The sequence below is a fragment of the Salmo salar genome, chromosome 01 (assembly GCF_965601325.2).
Source record: "Salmo salar chromosome 01, fSalSal1, whole genome shotgun sequence".
In the NCBI taxonomy this organism is placed as follows: domain Eukaryota; kingdom Metazoa; phylum Chordata; class Actinopteri; order Salmoniformes; family Salmonidae; genus Salmo; species Salmo salar.
In genome coordinates, this window is record NC_138291.1 from 143,132,421 (window position 1) to 143,154,954 (window position 22,534).

At 43.9% G+C, this 22,534-nt stretch overlaps 2 protein-coding genes across 2 annotated transcripts; one reads left to right on the forward strand and one right to left on the reverse strand.

The window, feature by feature from the left end:
- Nucleotides 1–2,230: 2,230 nt before the first annotated feature.
- Nucleotides 2,231–3,253, reverse strand: ora5 (olfactory receptor class A related 5). Its single transcript, XM_014128799.3, has one exon. The coding sequence runs from the start codon at nt 3,251–3,253 to the stop codon at nt 2,231–2,233; it is 1,023 nt and encodes a 340-aa protein (XP_013984274.2).
- Nucleotides 3,254–4,100: 847 nt separating this feature from the next.
- LOC106563940 (palmitoyltransferase ZDHHC8B) lies at nt 4,101–21,916 on the forward strand. The gene is made up of 10 exons (XM_014129898.3): nt 4,101–4,415; nt 16,785–16,906; nt 17,379–17,536; nt 18,161–18,333; nt 18,468–18,570; nt 18,694–18,785; nt 18,877–19,009; nt 19,138–19,252; nt 19,926–20,038; nt 20,259–21,916. Exons 1-10 carry the CDS (start codon nt 4,312–4,314, stop codon nt 21,336–21,338), a joined length of 2,193 nt encoding a protein of 730 aa, XP_013985373.1. The 5' UTR covers nt 4,101–4,311; the 3' UTR covers nt 21,339–21,916.
- The last annotated feature ends 618 nt before the right edge of the window (nt 21,917–22,534 follow it).

A 22,534-nucleotide genomic window follows, 5' to 3' on the forward strand; every position in this document is an offset into this window, starting at 1 on the left:
ATAAAAAATAAACATACCATATTTATGTAAGCATTCAGACCCTTTGCTATGAGACTCGAAATTTAGCTCGGTGCATCCTGTTTCCTTGAGCTGTTTCTACAACTTTATTGGAGTCCCCCTGTGGTAAATTCAATTGATTGGACATATGGAAAGGCACACCTGTCTATATAAGGTCCCACAGTTGCATGTTAGAGCAGAAACCAAATTGAAGGCGTTGTACGTAGAGCTCCGAGACAGGATTGGGTCGAGGCACAGATCTGGGGAAGGGTACCAAAAAATGTCTGCAGCATTGAAGGTCCCCCTCCAGCATTCTTAAATGGAAGAAGTTTGGAACCACCAAAACTCTTCCTAGAGCTGGCTAAACTGAGCAATCAGGGGAGAAGGGCCTTCGTCAAGGAGGTGACCATGATCCCGATGGTTACTCTGACAGTACCTCTGTACCACAGTACCTCTGTGGAGATGGGAGAACCTTCCAGAAGGACACCCATCTCTGCAGCACTCCACCAATCAGGCCTTTATGGTAGAGTTGCCAGACGGAAGCCACTCCTCAGTAAAAGGCATATGACAGCCCACTTGGAGTTTTCCAAAAGGCACATAAAGACTCAGACCATGAAAAACAAGATTCTCTGGTCTGATGAAACCAAGATTGAGCTCTTTGGCCTGAATACCAAGCATCATGTCTGGAGGAAACTTAGCACCATCCCTACGGTGAAGCATGGTGGTGGCAGCATCATGCTGTGGGGATGTTTTTCAGCGGCAGGGACTGGGAGACTAGTCAGGATCGAGGCAAAGATGAACGGAGCAAAGTACAGAGAGATCCTTAATGAAAACCTGCTCCAGAGCGCTCAGGACCTCAGACGAAGGTTTACCTTCCAACAGGACAATGACCCTAAGCACACAGCCAAGACAACACAGGAGTGGCTTCGGGACAAGTCTCTGAATGTCCTTGAGTGGCCCAGCCAGAGCCCGGACATGAACCAAATCAAACATCTCTGGAGAGATGTGAAAATAGCTGTGCAACAATGCTCCCCATCCAACCTGACAGAGCTTGAGAGGATCTGCAGAGAAGAATGGGAGAAACTCTGCAAATACAGGTGTGCGACGCTTGTACCGTCATACCCAAGAAGACTCGAGGCTTCAACAAAGTACTGAGTAAAGGGTCTGAATACTTATGTAAATGTGATATTTACATAAGTATTCTACTTTGTCATTATGGGGTATTGTGTGTAGATTGGTGAGGGGGGGAACAATTTTATCAATTTTAGAATAAGGCTGTAATGTAACAAATGTGGAATAAGTCAAGAGGTCTGAATACTTTCCGAAGGCCCAGCCTCATAGCACTGTTGACAATTAACAAACACCCCATTGTAGAGGGTTGTTCATACTTTGTTGTGTGCCTGTTGTTTTTGTTGGCATAATTACCCTTAATAGAGGATAATTGTGCCCCAGGGCTGGTTGTTGTCTCTGGAACTTAGCAATAATTGCTGAGATGCCTTTCTCCAATTACCCAGGCACAGGCCTTTTGATTTTAATGTGCTGGAAACAAAACAATTAAAGTAGACTTGAATCCAGAGATGCAGAATTGATTTCCCAAGTTCATGAAGCACTTAAATCAAACTCGTAGTTGAAATGCTTGTTAACACAAACCTTATATAAGATATTATAGCAAATCATTAACATCAAAGTAATGTGTGAGTATATGTCTATAGTGTATTTTATGTATCTTAACATTCTACAGGGTTGACAACATTTCCATCATAAACATACTTCTAATTGTCAGTCACCATCACTAGCTCGATCTGTCAGAGAGTAGTTGGAGTTCACTGATATTCACCCAGACGTGATGGTGTATATACTGAATTTGTGTTTACACTAGTATAACTACACTAATGAAATCATGGCGATATGCCAATCTAATTTGATTTATTTTCAAGCAACACAGATGTCCTAAAGTCGTCTGGGGCGGCAGGTAGCCTAGTGGTTAGAGTGTTGGACTAGTAACCGAAAGGTTGCAAGATCAACTCCCTGAGCTGACAAGGTTAGAAATCTGTCATTCTGCCCCTGAACAAGGCAGTTAACCCACTGTTCCTAGGCTGTCATTGAAAATAAGAATTTGTTCTAAACTGACTTGCCTAGTTAAATAAAGATAAAATTAAAAAAAGAGCAATAATTATCCAAAGCACTTGGTTTGATACCACTAAATAGAAAATGAGTGTATGACTATATCTAGCTACCCTCTGCAGGAGCAAGACAGTTTTTTTACTCCATAGAGGAAGATGTAGGGGATGATGCAGGTGTAAGAGGATCCGATGTAGCTGGCCAGCTCCAACACCAAGGAGGACGTGTGGATGTTGCTGGCCATCATCAGCAGCAGGTGGGTCACCCAGCACACCACAAACACAGTGGCCACAGCCACCACGCTCTTGGCTGCCCTCACCTGAGTACCTGAGCCTGGGCTGGGCTTAGCTGGAGGCTGAGAGGACCTCTTCAGATCGGCTGGAGCTCTGACTATGTTGTCCCCGATATCGACCTGGTAGAGGGGGGAACTGATCGAGCTGTGTACAACTGAGGGTCCATTGTTAGGTAAAGAATTAGCTGTCCCCTTGTGATGGTCCGAAGTCAGGCCCTGGATACGTGTCTGGTTCCTTAGCAGAGTGATCACAATCTGGATGCTAGCAAACGCTATTCCAGCGATGGGGAGGGCGTTAGCGAAGGTCAGATACAACGGCTCATAGGTCTGCCTTGCAGTTTGGGAGGGAAAGATTTCTATACAGTCATCGTGGCTCTCATTTCCACTCTCCATTCGGACAAAGAATAATTGTGGAACACTGAATACCACAGCCACTATCCAGCTGCCAACCAGGAGACAGGCTACGAGACGGAGGCTATCCAGCTGGACTGGAGCTCCTCCGCGTTTCAAAGACCCCACCAGCTTCTGGTACCAGAACACACTAATAAACAAGGTGGAGAAGACACTGCTGGTCTCTGACAGGTCAGAGCAGAACTGGACCACACAGCAGTAGGCTTCCCCCAGGAACCAGTGGCCAACAAAGTCAGCCATGGTATCGGGCAGGTCCACCAGGTAGTTGGTGATGAGGTTGGAGACGGCCAGGTTGATGAAGAGGACCTCATTGGTGCGGAGACTGGACTTGGGTCCAGGGAGAGAGCGGAGACAAAGCCAGTTGTTCCCCAGGATCCCTAGCAGACACATCAGCCCTCGGATGAAGGCTTCGATCCACTCCGTTGCATCCATCACACCTGGGGCATCTATCTATGTCTGAGTCTTATTTGGCTCAATATTTATAAGGGATGTTAATATCATGCTACAGCCAGGCCCAACCCCTCAACAAATCCTTAGAGACTTAACCTCACATTTGCCATACATTTCTAGTCTTCAGTTCTTGGACAGCACCAGAGACTGGGACCAGAAACCGGCCCTGGCATTTCAAACACACCTGACCATTTTTTTCCTTGAGGTCCCCACACCGGCTCATTTTTAATTGTTGAGGCCCCAATCAACAGCCAGATAATTAAAAATAAACAAGTTAGACAGGCCCACTGGGCTAAAAATGGACCAGCCCATTTTTAGTCATTTTTTTTGTCATTTTTAGCAGACGCTCTTATTTTTTGGGCATTTGCCCAAAATGCCAGATGGCCAGTTCGCCCCTGCCAGAGACTTGTAGTATCCCAATACAGAAGCGAAAAACCAAACTGAATTTGGAACACTGTAAAGGAGCAGAGTTTGAATAGCCTATGTTTATGTTGTTAGAATATTCAACATTTGTAGATTATATACTTTTATCTGTCACTATAGAGCAACATTATTGTCCATTTCTAATGACAGATCCATTTCCATGTTGAAGCAAATAACATTTGTAATCAAGAGTATGGCTATGACATGAAATATATATTTTTTAAATAGCAAAGATAATATTTAGCACTGAAAACATACACCAGAATGTAGTCTAGCCTGCTATAGTGTAGTTCACGTAAGTCCTCCTTTAACCCGAGTACAACCAATAGACAGACTCCCGATGTTGTGTCCCAAACCTACCTTTCCCCGGCGATAGCCCCACCTATCAAATCAAGAGCCGCTTCGCTGAGTTGGTGGTTGGTCGGGCCCAGTCGGTACGGTGGGATTTCCAAGACGGGCACAGCTCGTTGGACTTTTTGACCATGGGTTTGTTGCATTTCATCCATGGAGACTCAGGACAGAACATAGTGGGAATACGTCGTATCATGGATCATTTATTGTATCTCGGTGTAATCGTTTCGTTGGAATAAACTGCTGATGTTTGTGGAAAGTACAGAATGCCCACCAGCGGCAGTGAGAGAATTAAAGCCAGCGCGTTTATTCCAGTGTCCACCGCTGCAGTCCTCCTCGTCGGGTCCACCACTTTATTCTTTGTCTTTACGTAAGTTGACGATATGCCTCCTTTTGAAAATGTAGTTTGATACCATTCACTAAAGTAGCCTACCTTTTCGAAACTATTATATTCCATATGTGAAGTAGGCCTAGGCCAAGTCCACATATTTGAATTGCATATACTGTATATAGGCCTATGAAGTAGCAGACCCAATGGGCATGCACAATTGCTCCAAACGGTAAAGTTGTCTCTAGGGAAAGCTTGTGATAAAATAGGTCCTGTCACTCACACACTGTGTAGAATAAGGGTCGTTTTTTAATTGATTTGGCGTTTGAGTCTTTGCAACCATGAAACACACTTTAAAATTACAAATAAACACAAATAATACACGTTTTTGTTTATATTGAACTGTTTATAAATGATAAAACATAATTAAAATCCTTCATATTGCAACCCTCTATGTTGATGCATTGTTTAAAGTACTAAGGAGCAGGCTTGTCACAGTAGTGGAGTTGTAGTGACATGTTTTGGGAATTTGAATGCTAGAAAGTGAACAAAAGTATGTCATATATTGTATAGATTAATAAAAACAAAGAAGGCTATTAAAATACCTATTATTTTACCAGTATAATGTGTGACCCTCTGTTTATGTTATTGGGGTTACCACCTTGAAAATAACTCATTACAAAGATCTACAAGGACCTCTCCAGCGGCAAACTGTTTTCAGGGAAATTATTAGCTAATCACACCCTTTAAATATGCCATACATTTGAGGATTCCATTAATTAATTCGGTGTGTCAAAATCCAAAGTGTCACTTTTTAATTTAACTAGGCAGTTAAGAACAAATGACGGCCTAGGAACAGTGGGTTAACTGCCTTGTTCAGGTGCAGAACGACAGATTTTTACCTCGTCAGCTCGGGATTCAATCTAGCAACCTTTCGGTTACTGGCCCAACGCTCTAACCACTAGGCTACCTGCCGCCCCACCTTGGTGTTAGTCCATTTAAATGAAGGGAAATATCATTGTGAGCTAAATTATTAATCATATCACTTTAATACAGGATTGATTAACTTAGATTTGAGCATTGTGGCCTCCATTTCAGAAAATCTTAATTTACCTAAAATGTCTCATTGGTGTTACCATCATTGGTGTTACTACTCCTACAGATGTCACAACATTATCATAATGGTACAAACTTTTAAAGGTCATTAAGCTACCGTATTAGTTGATTTAGAATGGGAAGATGTACCCAAATCAAATTAAAAAAGAATAAAGAAAAATGAAGTACATTTTGTCCAAAATGCCATGTCCAAGTTCCACTGTAATTCAAGAATGACCCATAAACATTTTAAGGCCAACTTCACATTCGGAATTTAGAACAGTGTTTTTTTGCCGTTCAATTTGACAGAAGTGAAATATGACACAATTTGTTGTTGAAAAAAAGTCCCTTTTGTGAAATTCTGGTGTAGTTTTAATTACATATCAATATGCAGTACTATTCATTAAACAGTTCAACAATACTGTACCCAAAGCTGTCTATTAGTATTTACATGCCATTGCCTAATATCATGTTGATCCTCTTAATATAAGCTACTGTAGGCTATATGAGTTTGGTATGGGGACTATGTGAGTTCAGAGGCTATTTAACTATTAGGCCTATGTCTAAGGCTGATTTTCTTGTTAGGCTAAACTCAAATGTTTGGATGATTAATGTGGTTCAGTGGTTGATATAACTGCATCCTAATCCGGTAACATCATTATATTATATTTTATTCTGACTCAAAATATAATGAACACAACCACACCTCTCAGAGTGTATGTGAACATGTATTCCTAAATCCCTTTATCTTCTTCCAGAGGGCAATGATGCTTAGAGCTTAGAGTCAGGAATATTTCTTAGAAATCAGACTGGGTCAGCTAGAACAAAACAGGTTCCCGAATATCACCGTACTTGTATTCTCAAAACGACATTTTAGTCATGTGAGGATCACTGCCGTGTTGTTGCGATACCACCAACAAAATTTTCAACATTATCCCCTAGATTGCTAATAGCACCTGGGTGAATACTCCCACTGTACTACCATACCACTACAAAGGGAAGCACAGCCGTGAGCTGCCCAGTGACACGAGCCTACCAGACGAGCTAAATAACTTCTATGCTCACTTCGAGGCAAGTAACGCTGAAACATGCATGAGAGCATCAGCTGTTCCAGATGACTGTGTGATCACGCTCTCCGCAGCCGATGTGAGTAAGACCTTTAAACAGGTCAACATTCACAAGGCCACAGGTCCAGACGCATTACCAGGACGTGTACTCCGAGCATGCGCTGACCAACTGGCAAGTGTCAGTCCCCATTTGAGTCTGTAAAACCAACATATTTCAAGCAGACCACCATAGTCCCTGTGCCCAAGAACACTAAGGTAATCTGCCTAAATGACTACTGACCCATAGCACTCACGTCTGTAGCCATGCAATGCTTTGAAAGGCTGGTCATGGCTCACATCAACACAATTATCCCAGAAACTCTAGACCCACTCCAATTTGCATACCGCCCCAACAGATCCACAGATGATGCAATCTCTATTGCACTCCACACTGCCCTTTCACATCTGGACAAAAGGAACACCTATGTGAGAATGCTATTCATTGACTACAGCTCAGCATTCAACACCATAGGGCCCTCAAAGCTCATCACTAAGCTTTGAGGGCACTATGGTGTGCAACTGGGTCCTGGACATCCTGACGGGCTGCCCCCAGGTGGTAAGGGTAGGTAACAACACATGCGCCATGCTGATCGTCAACACGGGGCCCCTCAGGGGTGCATGCTCTGTCTCCTGTACTCCCTGTTCACTCATGACTGCATGGCCAGGCATGACTCCAACACCATCATTTAGTTTGCCGATGACACAACAGTGGTAGGCCTGATCACCGACAACGATGAGACAGCCTATGGGTAGCAGGTCAGAGACCTGACCGTATGGTGCAAGGACAACAACCTCTCCCTCAACGTGATCAAGACAAAGGAGATGATTGTGGACTACAGGAAAAGGAGGACAGAGCACGCCCCCATTCTCATTGACGGGGCTGCAGTGGAGTAGGTTGAGAGCTTCAAGTTCCTTGGTGTCCACATCACCAACAAACTAACATGGTCCAAGCACACCAAGACAGTCGTGAAGAGGGCACGACAAAACCTATTCCCCCTCAGGAGACTGAAAAGATTTGGCATGGGTCCTCAGATCCTCAAAAGGTTCTACAGCTGCACCATCGAGAGCATCCTGACGGGTTGCATCACTGCCTGGTATGGCAACTGCTTGGCCTCTGACAGCAAGGCCCTACAGACGGTAGTGCGTACGGCCCAGTACATCACTGGGGCCAAGCTTCCTTCCATCCAGGACCTCTATACCAGGCGGTGTCAGAGGAAGGCCCTAAAAATTGTCAAAGACTCCAGTCACCCTAGTCATAGACTGTTCTCTCTGCTACCACACGGCAAGCGGTACCGGAGCGCTAAGTGTAGGTTCAAGAGGCTTCTAAATAGCTTCTACCCCCAAGCCATAAGACTCCTGAACATCTAATCAAATGTCTACCCAGACTATTTGTATTGCCCCCCCCCCCCTTTTTACACTGCTGCTACTCTCTGTTATTATCACTTTAATAACTCTACCTACATGTGCATATTACCTCAATTACCTCGACTAACCTGTGCCCTGCACATTAACTCTGTACCGGTAACCCCTGTATATAGCCTCACTATTGTTATTTTACTGCTGCTCTTTAATTATTTGTTACTTTTATTTCTTTTTTGGGGGGTATTTTTCTTTAAACTGCGTTATTGGTTAAGGGCTTGTAAGTAAGCATTTCACTGTAAGGTCTACACCTGTTGTGTTCGGGCACATGTGACTAATAAAGTTTGATTTGAACAGTACTACTATACTGACACCTGTAGACAAATGCCCCAGTTTCCACATCTGTTGGTTTACCAGCAATTTTTCAAATGGATCCTCTAGCAGATGGGAAGTCTCAGATTAGTATCCCGATCTTCTGATCGATGCCTTTTGATTCCCACATCTGTGGAACTAGGGGTGACTAAAGACCTGGGGCTAGCAGGGAGGAGTAAACTATCCATGACCTGTAAAGGGCAGAATCAACAACCTCTGCATCATCAAGACAGTCACTTTGTGAGAAGGTGTTAACTATAGAAAGATGTTAACCCATGCTCACACTTAGCTGTTGTTATGTAAATGACAGCTGAAAAGGGCCAGGCCTTGGCCATAAATCAAAGCATGTCCACTGAGGCCATGGTCCAGTGTGATACAGGTGCCGGTCTGTGGAGATGGAAACAGAAAAGTCTGAGCCTTCTGGGTAAAACACTGGGGTTATTCTCAGGTGGAAACTTGGCATACGTGTACTAGACTACATCCACTTCTGATTAACTGAAATATTTTATAACGGTTTATCCTCAGTGACATGTGATTGTGCATCGATGTGAGGAAAGAGAAAGTGGGCCACAGTGGATTGAGTTGTAAATGTACTATACTGTACTGACTGGGTTGATTTGGACTAAAGCCACTGATTGGCTGGGGGTTATCCAATGATTTGTGAGAGAGTCTGGAAAGAGTGATTTCATACTGACATCCTCCCTATTGTTTTACTCCCTGCTGTTCAAAGACAAGGAGCTTATTGACATTGGGCTTAAGAGAAATGTGTAATCCTCTATGGCTCTGTAGGGTAGGATCTGAATATTTAGCATGGAAGAGTCATCATTTTCAGTCCTTTTCATGTCATTGAACTGTCACATGGAGAAAGATGAACAAAGTTACCTTGTATCTGAAAGTGTCAACAGTGAATATAACAACTAAATCTAAGAACTGACATGGCCATGCCCACTGCATACCCCCAATTCACATGCTGTTTGGAATGAGGAATTCTAGAATTCTTTATGGGAAATACAATACAATGAATCATCTGACAAGTGAGTGAGTAAAAAAAAGGAAACTCATTCCATTTTATTGCAACTCTTGGCTGCTGATGTAGCTGCTGCTGTTGAAGTTTAATTGCTAAGTGTCAGTGACTCAGTTGTATGCCAATCGTATCTCTTCACATAGGCTTGTTTATTGCGTTATTATCTTGGCGGCCTACTGTTGTTGACTGATTCTGGGGATGTTTTTAAATGGGATTGTAAATCAGGAATTCTTAAAAGACGAGACAATAAACATTTGTCACAAATATTTTTCTTCATAATAACAACATTTGAAATGTATATATATTTTAAGCAAAGTATCAGCTATCATACCATGTAAAGGAACAACCTCCTAATGGAAACATGTTTTTGCACCTAACTAGATTTATGTCAACTCCGTCAGACACCATAAAAGGCATTTCATTTTTATATTTATTGTACAACAAGTGTTTAAAGGCCTTGATTGTTTCATTCTAACATTAGCTTATTAAAATATTATGTTTTGATTTATAACACTGTATAATGCTCCAGGGCTAATTTCATTAGCATTTTGGCATGTTTTTGTAGATTAAGAACATAAAACAAGACTTATAAAGCGAACATTATGCTTTTTTTCTAGCACAGCAAATTGTTCAATAGTTTAAGCATATATTTCAGGACAATGACTAGCAGTCAGTGAGGAGTTGACAAGCAACTGCCCGAGGTGACCACAGATACTCAAAACAGAGATATTCTTGTCTCTAAAAATTGAAATACAAACATTACTTAAAATATGGATGATACATTTGACAATCCCCAACAAAAACAAAGGCTTGATTGCAACCAACAGGCAGAACGTATATATAAACACAACATGTTTCATGAGCTGAAATAAAAGATCCCAGAAATTGTTCATAGGCACAAAAAGTTTATTTCTCTCAAATTTTGTGCACACATTTGTTTACATCCCTGTTAGTGAGCATTTCTCATTTGCCAAGATAATCCATCCACTTGACAGGTGTGGCATAGCAAGAAGCAGATTAAACAGCATGATCATGACACAGGTGCACCTTGTGTAGGGGACAATAAAAGGCCACTCTAAAATGTGCAGATTTGTCACACAACACAATGCCAGAGATGTCTCAAGTCTTGAGGCAGCATGCAGTTGGCATGCTGACTGCAGGAATGTCCACCAGAGCTGTGGCCAGAGAATGTAATCTTAATTGATCTATCATAAGCCGCCTCGAACATCGTTTTAGAGAATTTGGCAGTACATCCAACCGGCCTCACAACCGTATGGCGTTCTGTGGGCTAGCGGTTTGCTGATGTCAACATTGTGAACAGAGTGCTCCATGGTGGCGGTGGGGTTATGGTATGGGCAGGCATAAACTATGGACAACAAACACAATTGCATTTTACTGGTGGCAATTTGAATGCACAGAGATACGGTGACGAGATCCTAAGGCCAATTTTCGTGCCATTCATCCACCGGCATCACCTCATGTTTCAGCATGATAATGCATGGCCCCATGTCGCAAGGATCTGTACACAATTCCTGGAATCTGAAAATGTCCTAGTTCTTCCACGGCCCCATGTCGCAAGGATCTGTACACAATTCCTGGAAGCTGAAAATGTCCCAGTTCTTCCATGGCCTGCATACTCATCAGACATGTCACCCATTGATCATGTTTGGATCGACTTGTACGAGAGCGTGTTCCAGTTCCCGCCAATATCCAGAAACTTCACACTGCCATTGAAGTGAAGTGGGACAACATTCCGCGGGCCACAGTCAACAGCCTGATGAACTCTATGAGAAGGAGATGTTTCACGCTGCATGAGGCAAATGTTGGTCACACCAGATACTGACTGGTTTTCTGATCCACGCCCCTAGTTTTTTTTAAGGTATCCGTGATGAACAGATGCATATCTGTAAAATCTTTGAAATTGTTATATGCTGCGTTTACATTTTTTGATCAGTATAGAAGTAGTAGTATTAGAAGGCCTATATTTCATCAAAACGTTTCACATTGAATGCCAAAATAGTATATGCCATTCAAAATAAATTTAGGCTGTAAACTATATTTTCATTTGATAAAAAAAAATATAGATTATATAACTCAATTATATAACTCTAAAATAATAGGAGTAGAATTCACCATCAACATTAGTTTTCCATTCATACAACATGTTCGGTAAGTTTCCACAGTCAATGTGCCGTGCTAAACAAGGAAATACTTGATTTCAGTTGTACTGAATGATTGTCAAATAGATAAATCGCTCTTACTTTGCTCAAATAGCTAGATTAAAATGTTCTGATGATAAAAGGCTGAAATCATCTAGAAAAGTGTTGGTTGCGATCAGAACTAAAAGAACACCCCGACATCCGTGTTATGGAGCGGCAAATCGATGCGTCAATTGGTGATAATCTAGTGGCCATCAGTGTTTGCAATTGGCCCAACCCTTCTACCAGACGTTAGACAAAAATCTGACTGAGTTGATGTTTTACGGAGTTGACAAATTGCATATTTTTCTTCTTTATTCAAGTGCTATACTACATAGCAATTTTGTTTTTCTTCAGTTGCTAAAACCTAATTCAAATGAACATATTTGAACCAAAAATCATATTCTATGTTAATCTATAAAGTAGATGAAGTTGACAGGTTACGGTTGTGACCATGTGATATCTATAATGTTTTTTTGTTTTTTTTAATCTTTCAAAAGTAGAGGACTTTCAGGACCATGAGTTGTCTTGTTGCACTACATGTAATCAGGAGATGAGGAAGGGCTTCCCATGGTATAGTTGACACATTTATTATTCATTTACGATTTTAGACAAATCTGACAGTTGACCAACGCTCTGGACAAATTTTTTAGGAATCACAGTTTTGAGAAACATATTTCTTAAAGTAAGAGAGGGCTTTTGCAAGAAACTACATGAGATCCTTTTTCAGTGAATATTCATTTTAGCCCGTTTTAAGAGTTTTAAACACTTTTGGGAGGAGTTTGAAATTGGGATCCTTTGTTCTGGACAAGGGCATTTCCTGGCACAGAGCTGACATGCAAATTAATAATATTATAAATATTTAGAAAATTCCAAAAACAAACAGTATTTTTTTTGCTTAAATAATGTAACAAAATCATTTTTTTCCAAGTATAAAAATAAAGTTTTCACGACTTCCAAATCCCTGAAATTCTGTGATGGTTTTTGCAATCAGATGATGGATGCTTCTGTATGTGGGTAGCATTACTTTGGCGGCCAGGCAGAGCAAGCAGTCTATCCCTAGTATTATATAATGAGAGTGAGTGGTCATTTTCCGTCAATGATCAATAGACTCGTATCTGCATTTCTAAAGAGAACTTCCACACTTCGATAGAACAAACCCCTAGAGCTCTACTGCTCCAGGACAAGTGGCTGTTATTACAGGTTTGTCTGAAGATCGCCAACAAGAGACATGAAGAACATTCCCGAAAACGTTCCCACTGAAAGATGTTTCTCGATGATAAAATAGACTATGTCTGAAGTTTCTATACCATGGACAGCCATTCTTCAAAGATAAGGTCATGTTGAAACAGAGCGTTCCAGCCCAATCACACATGCTCGTTTGTTTGCCCTTTCACTTTGGCAGTAGCGGAAGGAATGGAATCTGTAGGGACAATATTTTGCCGTTACATCATATGTAGGCCTACATCACTGTTAGACAGCCCTTTACTCAGAGAAGGACTGTCTGTCTGTCTGTGTCTGTCTGCCTGCCTGTCTGCTCTGTCAGCAGGGACGGTGTCTGTGTTCCTTTTAAAAGCAGTGATGGACAGATGCCAGATTCTGTCGTTATCTCGACCAAATGCAACCCCACCTTGGTCCTTCTGAGGGAATGGGACCTTGATTCGTCCTTGGTGCTATATGCTGCTGCAGGGAGTCCAAAGTGAATGGCAGTCAGACCTCATGGTCCCTCAGGTTGTTACTTAGAGTATGTGCGTGTCAAAAGAAATTGCCCAAATGTAACCCCAGCCTGTTAGTATGGAGAGTAAGCTGCAGCAGTTACTGACGTATCAAAGTACATGACTCACTGACAAACTGACAAACTGGTCCATACAAGATTTAGGACACTTTTCAATATCAAGACAAAAATCCTCCTGTGAAGTTGGCAAAGGGGGGACCACTGAAAGTAGGAACCTTTGGTCATCCTTCGCCTGATAAACAGCCTCATTACTGAGCTAAAACGGAAACTGTTATCTCAGCCTTCGGAGTGTGTTTGTGTTACATTGTTCTCTCAAAGTATTGTTACTGTGGACAATTCACAAAAGACATGCAAAGACCAGCAGTGGAAACACTACGAATGTGAACCATTATAAGCAAAGATTCTTTCAAGGGTGTTTCCTCGTAACAATTTGCCCCGGCTAATGTCAACATTTGATGTAGCTGAGATGCTATACAATTCTGTAAGGAGAAGCCTTCTTGACCTTTTAACTTTCTTTCTGAGTTAATTATGCAACCATGTGCAGAGGGGAGGTTGTTAGATGTGATACACACCCATAGTGGGTCAGATATTTATAGAATAACCCTCCTCCCCAAACAAACAGTTTCTTTTATGCCCGCATCGATCCCTGGATACGATGATGTAATATGTACACGTATGTTTCCTTTAAGTAGACATACATAGTTGATATTCAAGCCCGTAGTTTTAATAGTTCAAAGAAGTACTCTCTCCGAACCCTGTTATAACAGTGTTATGTGTTCATTCAGTGTTTTCTGAAGGTAAAGACAAGTCATACATTCCACACATTCCTAAGGGCTTATGATCGCATTTCATTCAGCATTTCTAACACTCATATTTTCAATCCATGAGATGTTTCTAGGAGCCATACACTGGGACCTAAAATGGTCCTTCGGCTGTCCCCATAGGAGAACCCTTTGAAGAACCCTTTTTTTGGTTCCAGGTAGAACCCTTTAGGGTTCCATGAAGAACCCTTTCCACAGAGGGTTCTTCAAAGGGTTCTCCTATAGATACAGCCGAATATCCCTTTTGGAACCCTTTTTTTTCAGAGAGTGTAGTTGTGAGCCTCTCTAATGCCTCTCTGCTGCTGCTTGCTGCTGATGCGATAGACACTGGTAGTGATGACTAGCCTACCCACTACTGTGCTTTACTCAGGCAGGGCAGTGTGCAGATTGGACAGCCTCAACAGCAGCTTACCCTTCTGGATGATTTAATACAGCTCTGCTGTCTGTTTCATTAGGCGCAAGGCAGGGGCTTGTCTGCCTGCACCGCCACACTGCAGCATAATGAACTCTCCCTGTGCTGTGCTCCAGATGGTCACAAACCAACGATGGGCCGGACGGCAAGGCCTCTCATGCAGTGGCATCCACAGAAATAATCCCTTTGATAAGAAATCAGGCAGTCGCGGATCGACCCTCTTATAGAGCGCTCCACCTTATCTGGTGTGTCCTCTACGCTCCGCACTCAGCCCAAATGAGTTTGACTGATTTCTGCTTATTTTGAACGCAATATCATTATCTTCCATATTGTGCTCATTTTGTATCATTTTTTTTGGGTGATAGATCCATTATTTGACAGATGGGTGAGGGGGGAAGAGGATTTGACCATCTAAATAATGAGTTTTGAAAAGATAATCAGTGACAGTATACCTATTCCTAATTGCCTTTTTGTCTACTTGTTTTCCCCACCACCCATTGGTCTTGCTGGTAGAGGAGGACGGTGAAAGTGGTATGCAGATACATGAACACTACTCCAGACCATGCAGACTGACTGGACTTTATCCCTCATATTCAGTGCTGCCCCGCTGGCAGTTACCCCTGAATCTACCAACTTCATCCACATTCCCCATTTATACTGTAGGGTGGCTAGACTTGCATGTACAGTATTCAGTGTACTGGGACAAGTACAGTATTCAGTGTACTGGGACAAGTACAGTGTGGACTCTGTGTAGTGCAGGGGTACAGTATAATACACATATCCATGTAATCTATAGCTCTCTTATGACAATTTAAGTACATCTCAAACATGAACGCATTTCGTGAAACTTTGCTTCAGAGAGGACTTAAGATATAAATCCCCGCCTCCAGCTGTGGGAAACCACTGTTCTGTTCCCCTCATTAATCTGATTTACTCAGTAGTACAATTTAGTGTTAATGTTTCAATTAAGTAAATCCTCAAAGAGGAGCGTTATTCTGACAGATCAGAACTGTATTGTATTTGCCTATGAAGGCTGTTTGTCTGTAAAGGCAGGCGTGTCTGTTGCAGCTGTATAGGAAATGGAATATGTATGGTTTGCTTTATCCTAAAGGTATGGAATAGGTTCTTTTGGGCTGTGTGTTGTGCTGTGTGCTGCAGGCTGTAGGGTCTGTGTGCTTGTTGTCTGATGGGAGGATTCCACCATCGCGGGCTGGCAGAGTGGGCTGTAATCCAGAGTCCCTAATCCAGGGATTATTGAGATTGCAGCTGGCATGGCATTACCAGGCATTCCTTTGGGGGTAACCACCCTTCCCCCACACTACCCCACTCTCCCCCACGCACTCATCCTTACTGGGGCTGTTCTGTGGGGGTTGGGGGGCTTGCGCAAGGTTGGGCTGGGCTGGGGAAGGGAGACTCTTGACTCAAAATGTTGTCAATTTCACAGTGTTCACGGTCAGTCTATTGGGGTTCACACATATACGGGGGGGGGGGGCGCCCAGTATCTGTTTCACACTGATCACGGTCTTGTTACAGTCACTGTTACGGCCATGGTCACTAATACACAGTCTGCTCTTCAAAGTTAATCCACACTTCTGCAGTTGTTGCCCCTTAACATAAAATACCTACAGGAAGTAGGAGCATTATGACATTATGACATGTTGCCAGTTGTGATAATGTGAGAGGTCCAATGCTGAAACACATTCTGCTGTAAACTTTTCAAGTGAAGATAAAATCGTCACAGCAGCATGGCTTTGGACTCAATTCTATACAGATAAAAAACAAATCGGATATTGTATAGGCTCCTCATGCCGACCTTTAATCATTATAATCCACCGTGCCTTCCAGTGTCCCCTTCAGTAAACCTGATTACAGAGCCTTTATTTCATCTCACACCGTGGAAATATAATCATAGCATCCACTCACCAAATCCAATTCTCCACTTTTAACCACATTTGCAGAATGACAGTGATGGTTATGATGGTTTCTATAAGCCCTGTGGACATATTCAGAAAACGCCATGAAATTGGGCGTCAGTCTGAATTTAGCATCGCCGCGTGTGGCAACTGAAGTTACATTTTCCTGCTGAGGAACCAAAGAATTACGACGATCCCTTTTGATTGGTTCCTACACTGAGCCTGAGGGAGATTTATACCCCTTTCAACCAATTCAACCTAGACATTTTACTGTGCATGTTCTACGTCTATACTATGAGTGTAATGTGTGTGTATTGCAAAATAACTGTGTGTATTGTGAGTCCACTGTGCTTTAGGTCTCTTGTCTCTGTCCCAGGTGCCCGTGGCTGGCAGCGACTGTGTCAATCTACGTGCCACCATGCAGTGGCATCCTCTTCTTCTTTGTCTTGGCCAATTTCACCATGGCAACCTTTATGGATGCGGGTGTTCTCCCTATGGGTTAGTTACACTATAACTACTATATTATACACTATTACCATCAAACTCAACTCTGGACCTCAAAGCCAGTTCCACTGCGTTTTGTTCATTGTTCCCTTCTAATCAGGGACTGATTTAGACCTGGGACACCAGGTGGGTGCAGTTAATTATCAGGTAGAACAGAAAACCTGCACTGGTCTATTCACTACTCTACACTATAGTGTAACTAAACAAGACAAACATTACAGTAGGTTGGCAGGCAGTTGTTCAACTCTATTGAATTATTATCTACTAGTTATAACATACTAGTACATTTCACTACCTTGACAATATATTGATAAACTAGGCCAGATTTATGTTGGTAATGTTAACTTTCTGCCTGAGAAGGAATTTGAAGAGAAAACATTGACACAAAAACAAGAATGTGTTACCCAACGCCCAGTGTTGTGCCGGTGACCTATAGTTGATGTCGAGCTATGCGTTTGGGTTTCAGCCAATGAGGACGAGGACAAGGACGATGACTTCCGCGCCCCGCTCTACAAGAACGTGGACGTGAAGGGTGTCCAGGTCCGGATGAAGTGGTGTGCCTCCTGCCACTTCTACAGACCTCCACGATGCTCCCACTGCAGTGTCTGTGACCACTGTGTAGAGGTGGGAGGGATGGAGGGAGAGAGAGGGAAACAGAGAGAACAAGCCAGGGCTGGCGGAGAGCGGGAGGGAGGGGTGGATAGGGGGAAGTTGTGGATTTGAGACCGGCTTGGGGGGGGTGGGGGGGGGGGGGGGTGGTAGTGGTTGATGGTGGAGGGAGGAGGAAGTGCCTGAGGAGAGATCAATAGTGTGTGTGGCTGTAGGGTAATGGTGGGTGGGAGAAAATTATGGAGGGATAGAGGGGGAGGAAGAGAGAGATCCCATTAATCAGGTTAATCCCTTTCCCCCGATCCTTAATGTCCCCGCAGTGGGGAGAGAGATGAGATTTGATGAAAAGGGTTGGGACAATCTCTGTGTGTACACTGAGGTATATTTAGACAGCTCAGTGCCTATCAACACTTGTATGATATTTGACTTCAGTTGATAATGTCTTTCCACTGTCCAAGAATGATCAATACCATGTGGAAGTGGCTAGCTAGACCACTCCAGAATACTGTTTGTAGCATGGATGCACAATGTTGGGACAGAGTCATGTAAAGTAGGCCGCTACAGTACGTTGTCGTAATTCTCAGAGGGATTGAATGTTTTATCTAATGCTGTGTCTCATTGTGTCATAACCGCATGCAGGACTTTGACCACCACTGTCCCTGGGTGAACAACTGTATCGGGAGGCGGAACTACCGCTACTTCTTCCTGTTTCTCCTGTCACTCACGCTGCACATGGTGGGCGTGCTCTCCGGTGGCCTGCTCTACATCCTACACCATCTGGAAGACCTATGGAAGCTGCACTGTACTGTCACGTATCCTTCCTTGCACAAACTCTGTGTACTGTGTGCGTGTGTGTGTTCATAGAGTATGTGCAGTATGATCATGGTAATTCATTTCTAAAGGTCCCTAAAGAGAGTCCGTGAGTCTCCTTGACTGCTGTGTCTAGCCTGGTGGTGGTGAGTGTATCAGGTCTGTTCTTCGTTCCTGTCCTGGGCCTCACAGGGTTCCACCTCTACCTGGTGTCTAGGGGCCGAACCACCAATGAGCAGGTCAAGACGCCTCTATGTAGCTCATGTTTTTAAATGACTAGATAAAAGGCTTCTGGAATACATGAGGCCACCCTAGGTCGAGTCCTCACTTTAATGAGGAAATTGTTGCCCTCTTTCCCACAGGTTACTGGGAAGTTTCAAGGAGGGGTCAACCCTTTCACACAAGGTTGCTGTGGCAACTTGGAGTATCTCATATGCAGTCCCATTTCTCCAAAGTAAGAAACATTTGACGTTTTCATGTAAACATCATGTTTAATATAACGTATTGGAGCTCATTAACTTATCTATTTGCTTGGACCATACCAGGTATACAGCGAGGCCCATTAAGAAATCAACAGTTCGCATCATTCCTCCATTCCTGAGACCAGAGACTGACAGACAGATACCAATTATTAAGGTTGAGGATAACGGCGTCCAGTGTCATGATAACCTAAATAAAGTACGTCTGTCCACCCCAAAATACCCTCAGAAGGGTAAATCCCAGATTCAGATAAAGCCTCAGTATTGAACTAACTTCATCAACAGATCAGATATGTTTAACAGTAGTGGCTTCTCTTCCGCTCTCAGCGCCCGTCCACTGACGGTATGGAAGAGCCAGACATCCGGCGTCTGGACACCCCGCCACCTCTGCCCCCTAAACCAGACCACAACGTGCTGAGGAGGCACCTAGCAACACTTGAAGGTAGGGTCACATTAGTAATCTGACAACCAGGGATACAGTTCCTGTATTTATGCACCTCATATTATAGATAACATGAGCAAATGATCATGAAGAAAGTTGAAACGGTCCAGAAACCCCACAAGCCATCACTCACTGCTCTCCTACTGCACCCTGCTGGCCACAGTATTCAACTGGCGCCCAGAGAGGCAGCCATGGTGTTTGTTGCTGCTTGTGTCTTCGCTGGTTTTTCCTTTGTTTGTTTACTTGTGGATTTCCAATGACATTTCACTTGGGATGAGCTACTGGATATTAGAGCCATCCTAATTTAGAATGTAGTTTAGTGTTTATAGTGAAGATTGCAGCTCTTAGTTTACAGTGTACATAGTATACATACCGTGTATGGATTTCTGTAAACTATGCTTCTACATCTGTTGTCTGTACATCCTGTTTATCGTCTGTCTGTATATTCTGTTCATTGTGGCAGCACCATTTCACCAAGTCAAATTCCTGTTTATGCAAATGTTTCGGCTAATAAAGGTGATTCTGATGACAGACTTGTATTATATGTTAATTACACACATGTTACTGCCTCTCTCTGGATTAGTTCAGTCACAAATCCCAATAGACATTATGGTAATTTATTTCACATTTAGTTAAATATTGATTTCCTTCTTCGTCTGTGTTTGGATTCCAGAGAGTGGTCTGCATCCCAAACCAGTGACCCCTTCCCCTGGGCAGACCCTGCAGCAGCTCAGGCCGTTACCGCAGTCCGCATCTAAGGCACCACCCCCCTCACCTGTCCATCAGGTCAGTCATATCATTCACAGCGTTGACACCATTCAGATACACTGTGGATTTATTGTGCTGTGTTTTGAGCCGTTTCCACAGATCACGGTTGTGTGCTGTGCTTTGAGAGCTTTCTAACAGACTGGCCATGTGATTCTGTGTTCTGTTGACCCTCTAACAGACTGTTGTGGCTGTTCTGAGAGCTCTCTGACAGTCTGTTATGTGTTTTGGTTGTGTCTAGGTGGCTGTGGCACCAGAGCAGCAAGGGGGCAGCAGTAGACGTCATGACCTGTCATCAGAGCTCATCCTGGGCAGATTGGACCAGCAGCTAGCCTTCCCATCCGGTCCCATGTCCTCTCCACTCCAGCTCAACTCTCTCACCCTCAACTCCCGCTCCCTCACCCTCAAACACGCCTATCGCCACCACAACAAGCTGCCGGTCTTGTACCCAGAGGGTCTGATCTCCCATCAGGTGTCTCCGGGCTTGTTCCCCCCTCACAACCCCCTGTCCAACCGCAACAGCCTCTCCTATGACAGCCTGGTGAACTCAAGTGATGCCCACTACCTGGCCCAGCAAGGGGGACCCCCACTTCATTACCACCCGCACTTCATGACCCTGGGACATGAAGGCAGTGTGCTGCAGCGGCCCCCTCCACACACCTACAGCCCCATGTTCATGGGGGTCACCAGGCAATCTCCCCAGCCCAGGGACACCTCACCCAGGGATCCCTCTCTACGGGACCTCACCCCTCAGGCCCTCACCTCCCGGGACCTCTCTCCTCAGGCCCTGATGCACAGGGACCTCTCCCAGCAAGCCTTGATCCACCGGGAGGCCTCTCCGGTCCGCTATGACAACCTCTCCAAGACCATCATGGTGTCCATTCAGGAGCGGCGGGAGATGGAGGAGAGGGACAGGATGCTGCGGATGCAGGCCAGGTCCCAGGCCCTGTACGGCTGCCCAGACATGGGGTTGTACGACATCCCCAGCAGACGCAGCCTCCCTGTGGACAGCATGCGCCTCCCAGGGTCACGCGCCCCCACCCCGCCCGCATACGGCTCCAGGGAGTTCCTGATGAGCACTGGTATTTTGGGGTACGGGGGTACGAGGTCGCCCCTCTCCAGCGCCTCGTCGTCCTCTCTGACCCGAGCCCCCAGGACTTCCAGCTCCCCCCTGCAGAGCAGCAGCAGCCTGCAGAGTAAGGGTCGTTCCCCCTCCCCAGCCTACCTCCCCCCAAACAGGCAGGCCCAGCCCTCATCCTCCTCCTCCTCCACACTGCCCAGCACCCTTTCCTCTGCCTCTCCCCCAGATGCCCCCCCATAATGCCCCTTACTCACCAATGCCAGGGAGGGAAAGCACTCACCACCCCTGGGTGCCCCCAAATAGGAACTATTGAGTCTTCCTGGAGGGTGTATGCAGCCAACCACACTACTCTGCAGTGTTAGCCTGTATATCCACAACTTCCCAGCACTGTGTAAGTGTGTCTGTGTGGGTTGTCAGTGTGTGGGAGGGTGTGGGAGTTGAGAGGACATCAACACGCAGTTATGGGAATCATTTTGTACAGATATTTGCACTTGGACCTCTCGCTAGACAAGGCTGTGTGCTGAATATAGAGTGAGTGATAACCAACAGCATATGCAGATATCTCAGGACAGCGGCCAATTAGCAGACAGTTGTGCCTCTTTATGCAGTTGGAGGAATCAATAAGCTCGACTAGAACAGCAGACATGTACAGAAGACAGATCTTTTATTGTTGGTTCATGTGTTTTGATAATGCTTTTGAGAAATAATGTTATGTGATGATGATGGGACATTCTGTTATTTTGCGTCTATAGAAATCATGCTTTAGTAATATTTTGTGGTTGTTTTGACAAATAAAAAAAGTCACTGTTTTGTTCCTTTTTCTGTTTAAGGTGTTGTCATTCAATTATTTATTATCTGTTATTGTTATCCGTTCTTGCCACCGACTTCATGTCCACATCCTGTTTCAAATCTAACCCTAGGTTCATCCCACAACCATAAAGCCTGTCGCATTCTTCCCAAGCGAAGCACTTTTGCGCATTTATTATGATTACATTTTGTAACGTTTTTGTTCGTTTGGGTGTTCGGCTGTTTTTTCCCAGGCTGTTCGCAAACAAATGTTTTTCTTAAGGCAAGTCGAAGTTCGGTAGCCGAAGTCTACGCCCCTTCATCGGTGATTGGTCAACAGTACTACTCCTAGTAAGAGTGGGAACTATGGACGGGATTCTTCAATGAAGTGTTTGTTGTCATTCAACTGTGGGACGACTTGAGAAATACAAAAACATCTTAGTTATATGTAAAAATGCGCGACTAAGACGTCCTCGGCGAAAACATCAAAATGAATTACATATTTCTTGATTTATCTTAGATTCATTCTTAATATTTTAAGGAAGTGTATACTAGCTATGTTGTTGCTACGGGGTCTCAAGAGGACAAACAGTAATTGTGCTACTTTTATCGTTTTTCAATCTAAGAACTATGTGAGGCAAAGAGGTTCA

Excerpts from the sequence above, each read along its gene's own strand:
- ora5 (XM_014128799.3), bottom strand. The coding sequence starts at position 3,253 with ATGGATGCAACGGAGTGGATCGAAGCCTTCATCCGAGGGCTGATGTGT.
- LOC106563940 (XM_014129898.3), top strand. The coding sequence starts at position 4,312 with ATGCCCACCAGCGGCAGTGAGAGAATTAAAGCCAGCGCGTTTATTCCA. Across the intron at positions 4,416-16,784 it reads ACTTTATTCTTTGTCTTTAC|GTGCCCGTGGCTGGCAGCGA; the intron begins GTAAGTTGACGA and ends TCTCTGTCCCAG. Across the intron at positions 16,907-17,378 it reads TGCGGGTGTTCTCCCTATGG|CCAATGAGGACGAGGACAAG; the intron begins GTTAGTTACACT and ends TTTGGGTTTCAG.